The sequence below is a fragment of the Canis lupus genome, chromosome 28, assembly GCF_003254725.2.
Source record: "Canis lupus dingo isolate Sandy chromosome 28, ASM325472v2, whole genome shotgun sequence".
Lineage (NCBI taxonomy): Eukaryota > Metazoa > Chordata > Mammalia > Carnivora > Canidae > Canis > Canis lupus.
In genome coordinates, this window is record NC_064270.1 from 38,896,027 (window position 1) to 38,916,074 (window position 20,048).

Consider the following 20,048-nt stretch of genomic DNA (forward strand, 5'->3'; position numbering starts at 1 on the left):
GTGGCGCGCCGTCCGCAGCCGTCTTCCGGTGGTTGGTGGTTGATGGATGGCGCAGCGAGCCAGTCGGCGCCGGCGAGCCGGCTGGGGAGCGGATTTCTGGGAGTTGTAGTCCCAGAGAGGCGGCCCCGGGATCTCCGGGTAGGTGTTGCCCTGGGCGGGGGCTTGTATGCAGGCTGCAGGGCGGTGCAGCAGCTGGGCTGGGCTGGGCTGGGCTGGGCTGGGCGGGGCGGGCGGTGCAGCGGGGCTGCGGAGGGCTGGGCCCCAGGACCGAGTGGTGGGCTTGAAGGGACCGGAGGCGTGGGCGCGGCGTTCTCCTGCCCGAGCATCAGCATCGCGGAGCTGCTGCAGCCTTCCTGCCGCTAGGAGGGCGGCGGCTCGGAAAGCCCCGAGGCCCTAACGCCCTGAGCTTCTGAACCAACCCACAGCTGAGTGCCTACCAGCCTGCAGACTTCTGGCTGTGTTTCTGCTGTTTGAGTCGCTGCAAGCGGAGGTGTCTTGTGATGCTCAGCCCTGGTCCCAGCCATTCTGGAGAAACGGGTGACGCCCCCTCCACTGGGCTACAGGCTGCAGGATCTGCGGGGAATTCGGCAGCTCATCGACCGCAGTGTGCTCCCTTGTGAAAGGTGGTGATGAGTCAGGATGTTACGAGGCCGAGGTCCATACACACGGAGAACTTAGAACCGCACAAAATACTCAGCAAAAGGTGTGTCACTCCTACTAGTCCTCCTTCTCCAAAACTGCTACCAGCTGACAGCCTCACATCAAAACACTGGGGCTTTCCCCTTAGGAAGAAGCTGCCGCAATGGCCCCCCTGGGTAAGTCGGCCTTGGGTAAGCAGGTGCCGTGGATGATTTTTTTCTTTAACACTGAGCACAGGAATAGATCTAATGGGTTGCAATTTGGTGTAATACACTATGTACCAAACATCAATCATTTGGGTGCCAATTACAAGATGTCTACAAAACTCTGCTATTCCTTGGTGTATTTATTTAAATTAATATCGTAAATTTTTTTAAGCTAAATACAAAACATCTGTTAAATGATGTTTATGGTGCTCATTATTTTCATATATTAAAACAGACATTAACTATTAGGGGAAAAAAACGAAAATCCTCATGACATCGGAGTCATGCATATGACTAAAAGAATCAACAGCAACAAATATAGACAACTTGGACTAGATCAAAATTACACACTTTTGTGCATCAAAGGACACTAACAGCAGCGATAAGGCAACCCACAAAATGGATTGAATATTTGCAAATCGTGTCTCTGATAAGGAGTTAGTAGCTAGAATACAAAAAGAACACCTACAATTCAACATCAGAGAAACACACAACCTGATTAAAAAATGGGCAAAGGGCTTGCATAGATGTCTCTCGAAAGATGATACACAATGGCCAAACGCCACATGAAGAGACGCACAACATCAACTATTCCTCGGGTAAATGCAAATCAAGACCACAACGAGATACCACCTCACACCCATTAGGAGGCCTATCCTAAAAACACAAGTGTTGGGCAGCCCAGGTGACCCAGCAGTTTAGCGCTGCCTTCAGCCCAGGGCGTGATCCTGGAGACCCGGAATCAAGTCCCACGTCCAGCTCCCTGCATGGAGCCTGCTTCTTCCTCTGCCTGTGTCTGTGCACCTCTCTCTCTGTGTCTCTCATGAATAAATAAATAAAATCTTAAAAAAAAAACACAAGTGTTGGCTAAAATGTGGAGAAGTTAGAACCCTTGACCATTGCTGCTGAGAATGCAAAATGGTGCGCCTTTATTAAAAGCAGTATGGCGAAGTCGGAGAAAGGCGAATACCATATGATTTCACTCATATGTGGAACTTAAAACAGATGAACATAGGGGAAGAGGAAAAAAAGAGGGAAACAAAGCATGAGAGACTCAGCGATAGAGAAGAAAGTGAGGGCTGATGGAGGAGGGGGATGGCTAGATGTGTGATGGGTGTGAAGGAGGCACTTGTGACGAGCACTGGGTGTTGTATGAAAGTGATAACTGGCTGAATTCTACTCCTGAAACCAATATTGTACTATATGCTAACTAACTAGAATTTAAATTAAAACTTGAAAACTTATGGGACACCTAGAGGCTCAGTGGTTGAGCATCTGTCTTCGGCTCAGGGCGTGATCCTAGGATCCAGGATCGAGTCCCACATCGGGCTCCCTGCATGGAGCCTGCTTCTCCCTCTGCCTGTGTCTCTACCTCTCTCTCTCTGTCCCTCATGAATAAATAAATAAAATCTTTAAAAATAAATTAAAAAATAAAACTTGAAAACTTAAAAAAAAACAGTATGGGTTTTTCTCAAAAAAATTAAGAATAAAACTATGATCCTGCAGCTACACTTGTGTATATAACACAAAACAGGGGGCTCGAACACCTGTGATCACAGCAGGACTAGACACAGGAGCCAAAGGTAGGAAGAACCCAGGTGTCCATAGATAGATGAATAGATAAGTAAGATGTGCTCCATCCATACAATGGGATATTATTTAGCCTCTGACAGCTGCTCCAACCCTGGAACCTGTTCCACTCAACGAAATAAGCCAGTCACCAGACAAAGTGTAATTCTACTTAGATGAAGTACTGGAATGATCAAACTTGCAGAGGCAGATGGATGGTGGTTCCCAGGGGCTGGGAGTGGGGAGTTAGGGTAAATGCTTGCAGACTTCCCGTTTAAGAAGATATGAAGAATTCCAGACATGGATGGTGGTGATGGTCACTTAATGCCACTGAACTGTACACTTAAAAATATTTAAAATGATGACTTTTGTTATGTACATTGAGTTCCAATTCCACCCTGCTCATCTCCCACTGCCAGGCATTCCCTGGGTATAAAATTGAGATGCTAATAGTGGTGCCTACCTCAATGGGGTACTGGGAGTTTTATTTTCTTTTTAAAGATTTTATTTATTGGGACGCCTGGGCGGCTCAGTGGTTGAGTGTCTGCCTTTGGCTCAGGGCATGACCACCAGGATCCTGGGATCGAGTCCCACATTGGGCTCCCTGTGTGGAGCCTGCTTCTCCCTCTGCCTGTGTCTCTGCCTCTCTCTGTGTGTGTCTCTCATGAATAATAAATAAAACCTTTCTAAAAAAGATTTTATTTATTTGAGAGAGAGAAAGAGAGCATGAGTAGGGGGAGGGGCAGAGGGAGAAGATGACTCCTGGATGAGCAGGGAGCCTGATCTGAGGCTCCATTCCAGGACTCTAGATCGTGACCTGAGCTGAAGGCAGACACTTAACCCATTGAACTGCCTAGGCACAGTGAGTTACTGTGAGGTACTGTCTGCAGAGTGTCAAGCATGATGTACAGTACATGGTCAGCTCACAATTCACCGCAGCTGCCCGGCCACCTCTAGTCTGTCCCCATCTGAGCACTGGAAGTTTCTGGAGGTTTGGTTTATCTATGGCTGCAAAACCTAACTAGTGATGTGCACCGGGGCAAGTGTTCATTTCTGAGCCTCCATTTCCCCATGTGTAAAGTAGGAATAAAATAGCTTGATCCTATCCATTGCCTTCTAGGAAAGAGGGAGCTTCAAGGAGTGGCTGCAGATTACCTTGAAAAATATGCTCAAGGGGCGCCTAGGTGGCTCAGTAAGTTAGACATCCGACTCTTGGTTTCAGTTCAGGTCATGAACTCAGGGTCATGGGATCGAGCCCTGCATCAGGCTCTGTGCTGGGCATGGAGCCTGCTTGAGATTCACTCTCTCCCTCTCCCCCCTCCCCTCCCCCGCTCACACACTCACTCTCACTCACTCTCAAACTATATAAAGAAAATATATAAAGACAGACAGACATGCCTAGCCTGGCCAAGAGAGGTCTGTGTGTGTGTTGTAGGGAGGGGGTTGAGTAACAGTTTTGTTCCGCTGCTGCAAAGCTGTGCCTGTTTTTCCATGGATTTAATCGTCCCCCCTTTCAAAGTGCCTCCAATGACCTCTTTTAAAAATTACTACCTCTGCTCATCTTGCTGGGAGGTAAAAGAGGCGGTGCACGTAAAGCATCTAGCACAGAGACTGGCACATAGTAGGTATTTAATAAATGCCCTCTCTTTTCCATATTTCTGTCTTGTTAAAAGAAATACCTGGCACTTTCTTGGGCACTGGTATAGGGTTATATTTTTTTCTTTGAAATCCACTGTTTTTAGGTATTATTATAACAATAGCAATCATCATCTTTGTCTGGAAACACTTCCCCCTAATCCGCAAAGGCTCACTTCTTGTTCAGACAGTGGCTGAACTGTCCCCCCTCAGAGGGGCCGCACCACCCCCTGGCCTAAAGCAGCCGCCCTGCCTGCAGGCTGTCCCACCGCCTGCCTACACCTGATGTCCTGCCTCCCCGGGGCTCCCTTTCTACCGGCCAGGGCCACAGGGCCAGGCCCACAGCTGGGCTCCGAGGCTTGAGGGCTGGGTTGGGGTCCCCGCTATCGGTGACTCCCTCGGCGATGCTGCAGGGCTGTCCCCACCTTCAGACCAAGGGCCAGGCTCCGAGGCGCTAGTCCACGGTTCCCGGGGGGCCTCGTTCCCCGCTGTTCCCAGGCTCCCTGCTGCAGGATGCAGGACCCCGAGGCCGCCTGGCCCTCGCAAGGTGAACCTGTGCTGAACTCGGCACGAGCAGTCTTCACCCTGCACCCCTACCTCTGCTGCAGGTGGCTCGTGCCCCAGACTGTGTGGCCACGGGCCTTCTCCCCGCCAGCACCGGGCAGGTCTCGGCCTCCTCGCTCCCGCCTCCCCTACAGCCTGGGCTGATCGGGTGCCTGCACTGACCCAGGGCCCTGGGCACGTCAGGCCTCTCTCTTTCCTCCTTTCTCTCCTCATTGCTGGAGGTACAGCTGTTGTCATCTGTCCCCTGGGGCCTCCCCTCCGTGGCTCCCGTGTGCCCCTCTGACTGGCCTGGCCTCCACAGAAGCCACCCTCCTTGAGTCGTGCCATCCGTATCTTCCCATCCACGTCTGTCTGGACTGGCCAGGGGACCGTGACTTCCATGTTTCCTGCATAGAGCTGCCATATGGCAGATGTCCTGTTTTGCGGGCCCACACAGAAGGTGTGCTGCCTATGGAAGCCCCGGTATGATGCTTTCCTTTCAGTCCGTGACAAGAAAGCATCTTATAAGTGAGACCATCTTCGGGCACACCACAAAGCCAGACCTGGAAGGGCGACAGTTCAGTGCTGATGGGGGTGCTGAGGCTCGCTCGCTCTCTCTCACGCATTCAGAAACATTCCATTGCCTAGAAAGTGGAAGGGTCTCTGAGTCGGTCGGTGTAGGGCTGTGGTCCAAGAACTCAGTGCTGACCCTCTGTTCGCTGGAGGCCCTATGAGTGTGTTCATCTGTGTGTCCCCAGCGCCCAGCACGGACAGGACCCAGGACGGGTACTCAGAGCCAAGCCAGTGAACGAGTGAGTGCAGCAGAGCTAGCTGTGCGGCATCAAGAGAGGTGCCCCTGCCCTCTTGCCTCTTCTGGGCTGCTATCAGCTAAAGACACTTCTTGTCGCCGGGATGTTCAGTGAAATGACAAGCTCTCTTACCTCTAGGCCCTCGTTGTTAGCCTTGGTCTTTAGCCCTTCAGTGTGCAGACACTCGTAAGGCCCTCTCACTGTGGACGGGCTGTTTTGTTCCAAAAGGATCCAAATTTGAGAGATGTACCTCTCTCTAGATCAGCACATGTTTGTTTTCCTGGAGCTCATGGTTTTGTTCTAATGCTATTTTATCTTGAGCTATCTTTTCTTTTACAGCAAGATTTGGTATAGGATTTCTCTAAATGCAGTCTTTTTTTTTTAAGATTTTATTTATTTATTCATGAGAGAGACACACACACACACACAGAGAGATAGAGAGAGAGGCAGAGACACAGGCAGAGGGAGAAGCAGGCTCCATGCAGGGAGCTGATGTGGGACTCGATCCTGGGTCTCCAGGATCAGGCCCTGGACTGAAGGCGGCGCTAAACCGCTGAGCCACCTGGGCTGCCCTAAATGCAGTCTTTATAATGATCCAAGAAAACTTCATTGAATAAAAAAACAAAAACAAAAACAAAAACAAAACAAAAAACTTCATTGAGGCAAAAAAAAAAAAAAATTAACCCACTGAATTTCAACTTTCAAAATAATACCTCTACGTGGAGACCTTTGTGATCTAAGCCAATTCCCTAAATTATATCCTGACATTGCAAATGTGCTCTTCAGGGATAACCAGCAACAAATAATTATTTAATATTTAAAGACTTTATGACCAGTGCAAATTAGAGATTTATATGATGCTATATAGTGTATATGCCCTAACCCATCCCATAATGTAAGTGCAGGCACTTGCTACATACAGAAGACAAGCATTTCATGGTCTGTCGTTTTGCATTTTCTTCTCAGGTGCTGTAAATAAATAAAAATAGTAATAAACCACAACTGTGCCTCCTAAAATCAATAATAACTTGCTGTTTGAATGGAAGTATTAATTGTATCTCATCTCAACTTGTCTCTGCTTCTAATCACTTGGTGATGTTTGTCAAGGGCCAGACACCTCTGTACTTTCTGTGCTATGCTATGTTCAACAATAGATTGAAATTTTAGCATGATGTTTTATATTTCATCCTAAATTTTTTTTATTTGCAAGTGTGCGAGCTCACATTGGTTATGTCTGATAATCCATTTTTGGCATGTATTTTCATATAAATTATAGGATGTTTTGGCCTCTCGGCTCTCACGACATAGTGAGGAGAACCCCTGCATGTGGAAATATGACTTTGTGTGGGTTGGAAGTAATAAGGGTTATAAATGACTCACTAGGTATAGAAAATAAAGGAGAAGACTTATCGAGGAGAAGTAAAGAAGCTTGCTCTCTTTATGCACCGCGAAAGAAGGCACCACGAGAGATATATTACTGTCCCCTTCTTGTTATTTCTAAGGAGGTTTTTATTAACCCCTTTTTATCAATCAAAATAAATTGATTGCCAGTGAATGCAATATTTCCTGACTATATACAATTTGAAATTACAAAACAAAAGCAGAGGCATGGAAGCTCATATACTACATCTTCTGGTAAATAAGAGACAGACACCCCCCCCCCAAAAAAAATAAAGATTGCTAAATAGCGTTAAAGGTTTGTACAGCCATCCCTTTGAACATTCCCTTTAAGGACATCATTAGGCCTCGGGATTCTTTTGGAATTCAGCTTCATCCTGCCACGTTAGTGACCAGGTATTCTAGAACAGTGTCATTTCATATTTATGCCCCATCATAAAAGGACCTATTTCTGTAGGGTAAATATGGTTATGGCCAATAATAACTCGGTCCTGTGTAGCAATGATGATTTAAGGGGTGAGAAAACTGGGCGGCCAGAAACCCACTGTGCATCCTGACAAGGGGTCCAGTCACTGCTTGTTGTGATTCAGGGACAAAAAAAAAAAAAAAAAATTGTGTGGAAAACTAGAAAATTGGGATTTCTTCCAAATGGTAGAAAGCATCTCTCCCGGTCTGCACCAGTCCCGAGAGAAGGCCGGAGAGTCGGGGACAATAGGAATGAAACACAGTAGGATAGAGGGTGGGGCTGCCAGGGCTCCCCCCACGGAGGGGCCGAGGATGCCAGCTAGCTCTGTGCCTCTTCCATCTCAGCCCTTAGGGCGGCTGTGGCTCAGCACCCGGCAGAGCTGTCCTTGGAGTCTGCAGAACCGGCCAGATGTGACCTAGCGCCACCATCTCCCTCAGACCTATGGCATGAAGGGCTACTCTTTCTGGGGCCCCACACCTCTTCTTCTTCTCGTGGGAAGGAGACTTTCCCTTCTACCTCTTGTTACACATTTTGTAGTTCAACACAATCGAGCTGAGAAAAGGATGCATGTCTTGGTTGGAAAGTCGAAAGGGGATGTTGGCATTGAAATTTTTAAATGAGATATTTCCTCGAATTAAAATAAAGCATATTTCATATGGATGAGTGAATAATAGATACTAACTTCACTGTAGGCTAATGACGGAGTTACCACCAAAGTTTGCTTTACTCTGATGGAAGGACACACCCCTGGAGCTATAAACTTAGCTGCTCCATCATGAAATACTGACCTGCTTATGTTGTACACATACCGCAGGGCAACAGGGCCCAAGCATCGTGTGAAAATTAGAGGTTTGCTTTTCTTTCCTTTCCTTTTTGCTTGTTTGGTTCTGGAAGAAGAGATTTCAAGTCGGCGGTGATTTCACAGAGAACTGTCCCAGCCATTGAAATCTGACCTGGGCAAGCCAGTTTGGAGACCGTCCAAACTGGGACTCCATTCTAGATTTGAAGCAAATCCAGATTTGTTCTCAGCACCCAGCATCATGTCATTATTTTGCCACCCCCCTGAAGCTGCCCCTGAACTTCCTGGAGAGCAGCTGCTGACAGCAGGTGCGGAGAATCCCGAGTCGGCTGAGTACAGGTGCCTTGAACATCATGCATTTTTGCTCTGCCCGGCCCACTGGACTCTAGTGGGGGGCGTTGTGCTGGGCTAACATTCACACAGCCACTCTGGAAAAGGTTCAAGAATACACATTTCAGATGACTAGAAGCAGAATCCTGGTGTCCCTTTGCCCTGCACCTGGGGATGGGAGGGAATGTCATTGTTCTCTTTCACAGAATAGAGAGAAGGTACAGGAAGCCCTCGTGGTTGTGGCAGATTTTCGAGGAATTTCGGCAAGGGTAAAGACTATTGTGGTCATTGATTTAACCAAAATCAAGCCAATCAGCTTTCCAGGTTGGAATGGCATCTGCTGTGTGTTGAGAAGCAATGAGTCACGGTGAGTTGCGTGTCGCGGAGCTGCGTCTTTAAGGAACGCGTGTGTGTTCCCACAGTCTGCCAGACTGCTGTGCCCTGAGTTCCTTCCACGGGTAGGAAGGGCCAACTCTGCTCACAGTGCCCACAGGACACTCCAGACGTTTGCTCTGTGTGGTGACATCCCTGTGCCAGAGCAGACTGCCAGAGAAGGCCAAGGTCGGCGGGACAGAGAGGCCTGTGTGTTCCACTGAGACAACGCTGGTGGGGAGCCGGTTCTGGAAGGGTGCTTGTCGAGAGGTGAGCTGTCGGAGCCACACAGCCCGTAGGAGCTTGCCTGGCCCAGACTTCTTAGCTTTCTTAAGAATGACTTCTGATTGCCAAGCCATTTTGTTTGTGACACCATATCAAGTTCATCTGTGTCCTTAGTTTTTCAAAATCGAAGCAAGAATCATAAATAGGAGCAGAGAGTTAACAGCAGATGGATGTAAAGGATGCATACACGGACGCACGTGGGTGCGCACGATACGGTTTCCATGTAGAAGGCTGACCCCGGACAATAGGCAGCTGCATAGAAACCTACAGGGTGACTACGAACACTCACTGTCAACCGAGGGTCCCGGACTCTGCACCTGGGGTGATCACAGCAGCACCTGGACCTTCAGGTAAACAAACACGCATGTGGCAGTGTGCGTGCAAGTGACAACGTCGTCCCCACCACCAGCTACCCTCTCCCCCCAGCCTATACTGGCGTGTCCACCCACTACCCTACAGACTTGGTAAACGCTTCAGGATGTCAAGTATGTAGCCCATCAAACTGAGAAGGGCAGCAGAAGCTGCTAAAAGTTGGCAGGTCAGGGAAAAAGCACGTGTTTGGTGGGTGAGCAGAGGGTCTACAGATACAGAATCAGTTTGTGTGAATCCTGAATTGTGGCCTCTCGACGTCGCATAAAGAAACCACTCAACAAAGGATGCTCCTTGCCCTGGCTGAGGAGGCCGCTGATGCCACCTACAGCCTGCGAACTAGCTCTGCAGCCGATCCGCCACCCTGCCGGGTCCTCCGTCCCGGTGGAAGAGAGGAGATTAGAATTTATGCTGGGATGGAGAATGGGCAGTCAACTCTCAGGATGAATTTTTTTTTCCTGATAAAATGTAAGTAATTAAACCTGAGTTTAAAAATTATCCGACTGAAGTGTTTTTGGAGATTTCAGTAATTGGATTACGATTTGTGAGCTACATTTCTCATAAATACGTGAGAGCACCTTATAAGATATGCCTGTGTCTTTTTTTTCTTTTTCGTGTGTAGCAAGCCCAAAACGTTCAACCCAATTCTAGATTAGGTTAGTGGGTACATGCTTATCCACATAGTTGTATCTTAGGAGAAACCAGATTGCTGTGGAACCATCAGATAACACACACTTCTAAAAAGAAATGGAATGTATTTTTATTGGCACAGCCAAGATGAAGTATGTCTTGAAATCTGTTTTACAAATAAACTTGCACATAAATTGTCCATTCACTGCTTCGAAATCTTTTTTCACGTTTGAGGAGCTGTCAGAGGTCCCTAATAAACATGAGTCTTATTTAGTTTACTGGATATATAATTCTTCTTTTCTTTGAAAATAATTATTTTTCAAGCAAGTGCAGCAAAAATACAACCAATAAAAATCTAGCTATGACAGCATAAACAACCTTTATAGCCAGCATATACATAGAGTTCTTCCAATAAAAGCAGTTTCTGGTAAGGAAAGGAATACAGAAAATTGGCCGACGGGTGCTGAGATCAAAGTCTTGACTCCTAAGGGTTGACAGACAAACCCTCACACAGCCTGTTCCCACTTTCCCATCGGGGTAGTCCCTGGCTGTCAGGGACGGTTGGAGCATCCCAACTGCTGGCGTATTCCAACACGGTTGGTGAGGCACCCTCCCCAGAGCCCATTCTGGAAGGGGCCAGCAACGCTGATGGGTGGTGGGATGAAGTTCCTGGGAGGGCTCTGGAGGACAGGGTTCTCTCTATTTTGTGGTCTCCCGAGAGGGCGGTGCCAGGGTGAGTGCAGGGCTGGGGCTTGGGGATTTGGGTGGATTTAGTGGAATCTTCCAGGGATTTTGCTCTGGACTTTGGTCACCTCCAGTCCCCACCCATCAGGGCTCTCTGGAAGGCGCGTTGTTGGGGCCCTTCCCAGCCCTGCGCCCTGCAGTGGGTCACCGTGCCCCTGGTTGGGAGCCCTGGCCACCAGTGCGTGTGGACAGAGTGTGAGGCCGCAGGTGGGGGCTCCGGGGCCTCCCCAGCCGGGTGCCGACTCCTCCTGGGGAGCTCCGTGTTAGCAGGTTCTCAGCAGACAAGCGGGTGCTCATTTATGCTTTTTATAGTAGCTCCAGAAGATGTTATCCCAGCTTGAGAACAGAAATTAAAATATGTATCCTTCAGGTGCAAATCTACTGTACTTACAGTTTTACTGTTTCTCTGCAGGGGGGCTCCATTAATCTTGTAACAGTGAAATTCCTAAGGAAATTAATTCCCTCCAGTTGGGGTTATTCTCAACTGGTCTTTGGGGGCGGAGTAATTGGAATTTAAGAGTCTCTCTTAAAAGAAAGGAAACATTGGCCGTTTTACTTGAATAACAACACTTTTTAATGCCATGCTTTGCCCATTAAAAACGCTGGCTCACTCTCGCCCTCTCAGTGCTCCTGTGTCTCTCAGCTCCGTGGGGTGAGGTTTGCAAAGGTTTAATTCCTCATCCTCCTCTACAGTGACCAGGTACTCCTCTCCACCATGGCTTATTGTTTCCACCTAGCACTCAGCCCTGTGCCTGCCAGGGAGTATCACCTGGCCCTGGGAAGGAATGATGTGTCATTAAAAATGCATGGCTAGGGGCACCTGGGTGGCTCAGTTGGTTAGGCGTCTGCTTTCGGCTCAAGTCATAATCTCAGGGTCCTGAGATCGAACCCTCATCATCAGGGTCCCTGCTCGCCGGGGAGTGTGCTTCTCCCTCTCCCTCCAATGTTCCCCCTGCTTGTGCTCTCTGGCTCTATCTCTCTGTTAAATACATAAATAATAAGATATTTTAAAAAAATGCATGGCTAAAATATTTCCTTACCTACTTAGGAGGTAATGTCATTACCTGGGAAAATAATTACACCTCAATCTCTCTCACACACACTTTTTTTTTTTTAAAGATTTATTTATTCATGAGAGAGAGAGAGAGAGAGAGAGAAAGAGAGAGGCAGAGACATGGGTGGAGGGAGAAGCAGGCTCCCCGCAGGGAGCCTGATGTGAGACTCGATCCCGGGACTCCAGGATCACAACCTGAGCCAAAGGTAGGTGCCCAACCACTGAGCCACCCAGGCATCCCCCACACATACCCTTTAAAACGGGGTCAATTCACAGACGTAGGGTAGAGCTACTTTGCTACCAGGAAGGCCCCTGCAGGTCTGAGCTTTGGCTCTCCCAGGCCAGGACTTCAGCTTCCTGGTCCCCATATTCCAGGCCCCTGACACACGGCATCCTTGGGGAAGCATAACATCCCTTTCAGGGCTGTGCTGCTGTCCTGGGAGAGTTGTTCTTGGTTCCTCACTGAGCAGGGTCTGGGAGCCCAGGAGAGGACCCTGCCCAGGGTACATGTAAGGTAAATTTTAACTGGGTTCCCAAAGGGGACGTCCTCAGGGAACAGGACACCGCTAAATTGATGCTTACATATAGGGTCAGTAGATTAGTGCCTGAAATGAACACACATTGAAAGCATAGGCCAAAATCAGCCCCAAAACCTTGCTTTCCTGAGTTTTTGAGCTTTTGTGCACTAACAGGGTGGGGGGGAGGCTCATGGGAGAGCCAAGTCCAGAGTATTCTGAAACAGGCCAAGCCAGTTTAACATGAGGAGGAGTTTTTTCCTTTGTTAAGTGTTCCCTTAACATGCTTAGAGAGAGGACAGGGTTTTAACAGCCCATAGGTGAGACGGGGTGCAGTGGTGGAGCTCCAAGTGGGCTTGAGGTGATCAGAGAAAGCCTAGGGTGAGCTTTGGTGCTACCCCTTCCCTGCTGTCGGGGTCGGGGTGGGTCGGGGTGTTTCCTTAGCTATAAAGTGTAGGTAGGCGGTGATGTTTTTACATCAGCGGCTGAAGGGAAGCATTGAGTGGCAAATACAGACACGTGCTTGAAGGCCTTGGCAGGCTGAAGAGCACCATGTACATGTACATATACATGCAGACCTGGGAGAGCCAAATGCGACAGCCAAATACTGCTTGGGCTAGGGCCCAGCCCAGAGGTCTCTGTTGCCAAGGTCAGAGCATTTTAAAGCTCAGAGGTCAGCTTCTAACCATTAGGCCTGTTGATGTCAATAGAGAGAGCTGCAGAAAGAGCAGGAGGTAGAAGTGGGAATATGAGGCAGTGTGGGTGGCTCAGCGGTTTAGTGCTGTCTTCAGCCCAGGACCTGATCCTGGAGATCCGGGATCGAGTCCCACATTGGGATCCTTGTGTGCTTCTCTCTGCCTGTCTCTAGTAAATAAATTAAAAAAAAAAAAAAAAGAGTAGAAATGTAATCTTGGAGTTTCCCTGACACGCTTTTTTCTAAAGTGGAGAAGTGCTCTGTAGCTGGTGTGTGCTGCTCTCAGCAAATTCCATTTAAAGGGAAAGTCGGGATTTTTAAAACAGCCACATTAGAGGGGCTGATTACTGCTGCTTTTTGAAAAAGAATCACTATAGCACATTTCCCTAGTGCATTACAATTTCATTATTTTTTAAATTACAAAGCCAGTCCCTGTCTTTGAAAAAATGCAAATGACATTAAGAAGTGTAAGATGTAAAAGGGAAGGTCCTCCCTTTGACTCCCCTCTTTTCTGGGGGCAAGCTCTCCTCACACTTTGGGGCATATCCTTCTGAAGACTTTTTTCTTTTTAAATGCTACTGTTCAGCTATATATAGTTATGCTATTTTATTTACATATAATTCTGTTTAAAACAGCCGTTGGAGTATGCATCCTCTTTTGCAAGGCGCTGTTCCCCCCACTTCCTATTGCATCTTTGCATTGCAATCTCTGGGTTTTATTTTATTTTTTTAAAGATTTATTATTTATTTATTCATGGGAGAGAGAGAGAGGCAGAGACACAGGCAGAGGGAGAAGCAGGCTCCATGCAGGGAGCCCCATTGGGGATCTTGGGATTGGGCCCTTAGTTGAAGGCAGACGCTCAACCGCTGAGCCACCCAGGGCCTCTGGGTTTTATTTATTGAAAAAAAGTTTGTTTCAAATTTTACAGTAGTCCACAGAGAGATCCTGTGTACCTTCTCCCCCCAAAGATGACATCTCGCACAGCCATCCTGCAAAACCCCAGCCAGGACATCCACATTCACACCGTCGGCCCCTCTTCTTCCCGGTGTTAGTTGAATCCGTGTGTCTGCGTGTGTTTTGTCCCGTGCAATGTTATTTATGTTCGGGTTTGCACAGGTACCACCGCAGTTAGGATACAAACGACCTCGTGGCTCTTCCTGCATCATCTCAAATAAATAATGTGATTTCCCGTTTTCGGTAACAAGTCCGCCTTCCACTTAATTTCATTCGAGGTGGAAACGTGCAGACCTGGCGGCTTTCCCCTCCACCCACTCGCACGCGCGCACCGGCTCCCCCGCAGCTGCAGCGGGAGCTCCCGGGAGGGGGCGGAGCGGGGGGCGGAGCCAGGAGCAGCGCGGCCACGCCCCCCGGAAGCCACGCCCCCGTCCCCGCCTCGGGCCTGCGCCAGCCGCGGGGGCGGGGCTTCCGCGCGCAGACCCCGGAGGCCCCGCCCCCCGGCCGCCCGCGCTCGATTGCTCCTGTCTGGCGGCGGCAGCATGGCGGCGGGGGCGGCCGAGGCGGCGGCCGTGGTGGAGGTCGGCTCAGCCCCGCAGTTTGAGGAGCTGCTGCGCCTCCGAGCCAAGTGAGCCGGGCGGCGGGCGGCGGGCGGCGGGCGGCGGGCGGCGGCGGCGGGGCCTGGCGGGGGGCGGCCTCTCGGACGGCGGCGGGCGGCCCGGCTCCTTCGCGTCCGGCCGGCGGGGCCTGGCGGGGCGGCCGGCTCCCGAGCTCGGCCCGTCGGCTTTCCGGGCCCGGGAGGGGAGCGGGGGGCGGGGGGGGCGACCCGACCCATGACCCCATGACCCCATGACCCCTCCGGGCCCGGGAGGGGAGCGGAAGGGGGGCCCGACCCGACCCCATGACCCCATGACCCGCCGGGCCCGGGAGGGGAGCGCAGGTGGGGGGGGCCCGCCCCGCCCTAACCCCATGACCCCATGACCCCCCGGGCCCGGCAGGGGAGCGGAGGGGGGCCGACCCCCGGGAGAGGAGCGGGGCGACCCCGCCCCGACCCCCCGGCCCGGCCCCGCCCCGCCCCGCCCCGCCCCGCCGCCCGGCCTGGCAGCCCCGGTGCCCCGGCGTCGCGCTGACTCAGCCCCGGGCCAGGGAGGACGGGGCGCGCCGACCCCGGCGGCCGGGACGCTGCTCCCGAGGGTCCCCGGTGTGCGGGCCGCTCGGCGGGTCGGCGGTGCCGGGCCGGAAGGGAGCCCCGCGGGCGGCGAGGCCTCGAGCCTGGAGCCCCGCGCGCAGGCTTCCTAACCCCGCCTTCCTAACGCATTAGAGTCGCGGGCGGGGAGGGGGGGTGCGGGGCACCTGCCGTGCCCCCTGCGGTGTGGACGCCGCGGCCCGCGAAGGCCGGTGGTGCCCGATGTACCGGCTACAGGCAGGTAGGAGCAGCAGGAGCAGGTAGGAGCAGGTAGGAGCGTGCCTGGGAGAGCCGGTGAGCGGGGGCGGGGGCGAGCGGGGGTGGAGGCGGAGCAGGGCCGGAGCTACTGCCTTGCTTCTGGGGGTCACGCGTGCTGGCCCTGCCGGAGGTAGACGTGTAACCGGATCAGCCCTTCACACATTTCAGGTTTCCTTGGAAAACTGTTTACAGGAACAAAACAAAACAAAACAAAAAAAAAAAAGAGGGAAATGAGCGGTACTCACGGACGAGAGGTGGGTTGTGACTCATCCCGCACTGACATACCCGACTGTGGACGGCGCCCGAGGTGGGCTCTCGGAAGGGGCAGGACGACTTAGGTGCACCTGCTTTCCTAAATACTTGAGCTCACTCTGCCTCGCGTGTTGCACATTTCGGTTTTCACGTGTCGTTTTTTTTTTTTTTTTCTTTTTTTTTTCATCGTAAATATTCTTAAAAGAACACAGCCCACACACGCCATTTGGGTGTTTTCCTGCCAGTGGTCTGTGCTCCAGGTGATGCAGAAAGCAGCACACCTTTCCCCTAGGGATTAGCTTCAGCAGGCACCTGGGAAATGATGGCTGGCATCGGAGAAGGAATACATCTCTGCCCCCCCCCTTTTTTTTAATTTTTATTTATTTATGATAGTCACACAGAGAGAGAGAGGCAGAGACATAGGCAGAGGGAGAAGCAGGCTCCATGCAGGGAGCCCAATGTGGGACTCGATCCCGGGTCTCCAGGATCACTCCCCAGGCAAAGGCGGTGCTAAACCGCTGAGCCACCCGGGCTGCCCCCAGTTTTAAAATTTGATGTGAATTGAAATTTTTTCTTTGTTTAACTCACCTCGGGTGTTTGTGTATCACTGAAACCTCAGTTGCTCTGTACAGTGGGGATATCCCCAATTGCAGAGGGATCAAGGTTTTACCCATTTGTAAAATACCTAAGTCCAGTATATGATAGTATTTAATACACAGCAGCTGGTATTATCTGCAGATAAATAAGTGCAGGAGCTGAACACCTAATAATAATAGAGAAACAGCAATGCATTGAACACCCATTTTGCTGATGCAGAGCCAATGTTCATTACATTGTCTAAAAATATGCTAGTCAGGATTTGAACCTGGTCTTTAAAGTCCTTCAAGCAGTGCACCATGCATGTAGGGTTATTCCATGCAGACAGAGGGTACTCATATGTAACCCAAGAGAGGGTGGCAGCATTTATATTTGTTTCAGGTTTATAGCCTAATGCTCCTAGGTACTATGTCCTTAATTAGAAAGTTGAGCATCTAGATAGGAGATTATTGTAGATGATGTAAAACAACTATTAATATCATGCTTTTATATTTTTAAAGTGTTTTTATATTTTTGTTTGATCTTTCCAACATCTCAGGGTATTAGTTATTGCTGTTTTACAGTATGGAAGTTAAGATTCACATTTACATTAAGATTGAAATTACTCTTCAAAGTGATGTTAGTAGTCATGGAATTTTAAGTTGTGTGGGTATATCTTTTTTTTTAACTATTAGTGTAATTTATACACAATAGTATATTAGTTTCAGGTATATACATATATATATATTTTGCATAGGTTAGTTCATACATACTGTTATAAAATTTGGGAACATTTAAATTTTTAAAAATAATCATATTTTGGGCATTTTTACATGCCATTAGAATTCTTTGAAATATGATTTTTAACAGCTTGCTAATATTCTGCTATTTAACCATTAACAAAGATATAGTGTTATTGAAAAATTGATTCTTCCAGTTATTTGCTATGTGAGAAAATGGGAAAGTATTATACATAAATATACATAAGTCTTTGTTTCTTTAATTACTTCCTTAGGATAGATACTTGACAGTGTGTAAGAATTTTCTGAAAGGTTCCACTTTAATTTTTACCAGTAAGATACAGAAATGCTTGACTGCTTTTTTTTTTTTAACATGGACTATTTTATTTAAAAAAAATCTTCTTTCAGTTTAGTAAAAAGTGGTATCCCAGCATTTTAAGAAATGAGGTATTACTTATATACCATAATAAAATGCATGGATCTTAGTAGTTAGGTGTGATGAGTTTTGACAGTTGTACATACACGAGTAACCACTATTCAACACAATATAGAGCCCCAGAATGTTCTTTAGCTCCTTCCCATCGTCCCCACCACTGATCCACTGTCTGTCACTATAGGTTAGTTCAGCCGGTTCTTGGTACTTTATGTAAACAGAGTTACCTGGCTCCTGGTCTTTTATGTCTAGGTTGTTTTCCTCTATGTTTTCAAGATGCGTGTTGTTGCAAGGATCTATAGTTGGTTCTTTTTTATTGCCGAGTAGTATTCTATTGTATAAATGGACAACAGTTTCTCCACTTCGTGGACATTTGGGTTATTTCCAGTTTTTGGCTGTCATGTCTGTGGCTGCTGTGAACATTCTTGTGCAGGTCCTTTTGTGGGCCTCATTTTTTTCTCCCCATCCTGTAGGCCTTGGGGCGTCCCTAGCAGCCTCTGCAGAGGCTCATTGGCCAGAGCTCAGCTGCAAGGAAGAGTGAGCATTGTGGTCAGGTTGTGTGCCCAGGAGGAGAGGGGCACCTCATCGTCTCTGCCATAGACCTTGAGGCCCACCTACCCACACACATTGAGCCTTGGAGTTCTGTGGGACACAGATGAGAACCCATTGATTAGGGACCCACAATATATCCTTTCCAGCTTTGGGTGGGTCTTCCTTGAGGACCTCCTACTTTCCTCCTGCATGCCCCTGGGCAGCTCTCCCTTTTTCCTCAGTACTGACTGTAATCCCAGTCCTCGTTTTCCTTTGTTTCAGGAAATGACCTTGCTTCCTGCCTGGGAAAACGGGACTTCCAATAACTTCTTCCCCACTCTCTTACTCTGCCTTCCCTCAACATCTGACATTGATTTGTAGCTTTACACACTCTTGATTCCTTCACCCCTGACCTGGAGGAAGCTGTCCCTTCTCCCAAGGTGAATTCTCTGCTCTGGGATTTCCTCTTTCCTGCTGCCCCCGAGACCTTGCACCCTCAACCTGTCTTGTGTCTTCATCCTTTCCCTCTCCACTTGCACTCCCCCTTATGAAACAAACATGAGAATTTTCTTCTATTAAAAGCAAATCCCTTGATCCTGTCTGCCCCTCTGCCTAGGACTCTCTCTGTTTACAAGCAGGTCTCTTAAAGTGTAGATTTCTAGCACTCTGCAGCCTCCTCTTAGGTTCATTGCCCTTATGCAGCAGTGTGACTTGCGATTTTGCCCTGCAGCCTTGCTGGGGCCCTTCCAGCTGCATTGGAGGATTGTCACTCCTTCCTTCTTGACATCCTTCTCTTCTGTGAGACCCTTTACCCTTGCTGGGCTTTTTGGGCTCCATCTTAGGAAGCAGTGGATCTACTGCCTGGGTTCCATTTCCTCCTAACTAACTGTCGATGAGCCCAGAGGCTCTGACCTTTGTCTTTAATCCTCTAGTGTGGGAGAGCTTGGTGCTAGCTCTGTTTCTTGATTACCGAGTCTATCTGCAGATGAAGCAAAGACTTCTTTCCTGAGCTCCAGACCATCACTAACAGCCCCCCAGACCTCCTTTCCTCTCAGGTTAGCATCTTCTATACCTGATGTGTGGCTTGTGCCACCACTAGTCATCCGTCAGTCACTGAGCCAGAAACTTGGGAGTCTGCTCCAGACTGTTTCCAAAGTCACCAAATTCTACCCCTCCTACCTCTGAAGTCCTGCAGTGCCTCCTCTTGCTTCTGCTAGCTGACACTGGATGGGGAGGCCATACTCCCAGCTGTACTGTTGCCCTGGTTTTATAGTTGGCCACTCCTTTCCTTGCCCACAGGTTAGCTGTCCTTAGTTCCTTTTTCTATGTAACATATTTTTCAGTCTGTTTTCTTCCTGATTTCTCAGATGTTTTTGGTTGGGGATGGTTATAATTTGTACTTAGAATCCTATAGAAGAGTTTTTTAGTTCAATATGAGCATAGACTTAAAAAATATCTTGGGCAAGACCATTTTATATGGAAATAGTTGATAAAAAAAAGGAAATAGTTGATAAATACATACTGACATGCCTGAGAACTTAGTCAATAACTTGTTAATCCACTGTTCTGTTTATACCATCAATTTTCCTCTTGTCTTCTTTCTGTGTGCCTTCCATTTTCAACATGTTATTCCTGTTCCTATGGTCCCAGTTATACCCTGGCATCACAGTACTGTGGCTGCAGAGTGAACACTGGTACCTACGCATCTGTAGCCGTTTGTCACTGATGCTCGCTGTGGCTGCAGAAATCCAGTTCCCACCTTTCCTGAGGTTCTGAAGACATAATTGATTTATAGGACTATTGGTTGAGAGGGATGAATATTTAAAACCACTTCATATGAGCTAAGTCTTCATTCAAGGAATACCATTAACTTGAAAATTCATCCAAAAGATTATCAAGACCTTGCAAGCCTTATATTTCAGTCGATGTTTAATATGATGGAATTCTAGCAGGACAAAAACAGTTCAGGCAGTTCTTGTGAAAGTTGTTTTGGTAATAGAATTTAATCAATGTCAGTATTCCCTTATGTCTAAAGATACTGTGACTTTAAAACATTGCATT

At 48.7% G+C, this 20,048-nt stretch overlaps 1 protein-coding gene across 5 annotated transcripts in view; it reads left to right on the plus strand.

The window, feature by feature from the left end:
* The first annotated feature begins 14,481 nt into the window (after positions 1–14,481).
* GLRX3 (glutaredoxin 3) overlaps positions 14,482–20,048 on the plus strand; it is a 30,397-nt gene continuing 24,830 nt past the window's right edge. For 2 of the 5 annotated variants that reach the window (XM_025467663.3, XM_025467665.3), the window contains exon 1: positions 14,482–14,639. In XM_025467663.3, coding sequence (XP_025323448.1) covers positions 14,554–14,639 — 86 coding nt within the window. In that variant the 5' untranslated portion in view covers positions 14,482–14,553. Of the gene's footprint in view, positions 14,640–15,297; positions 15,468–20,048 lie in introns of those variants that run through there. The other 3 variants (XM_025467667.3, XM_025467664.3, XM_025467666.3) reach the window with 3 other exon arrangements.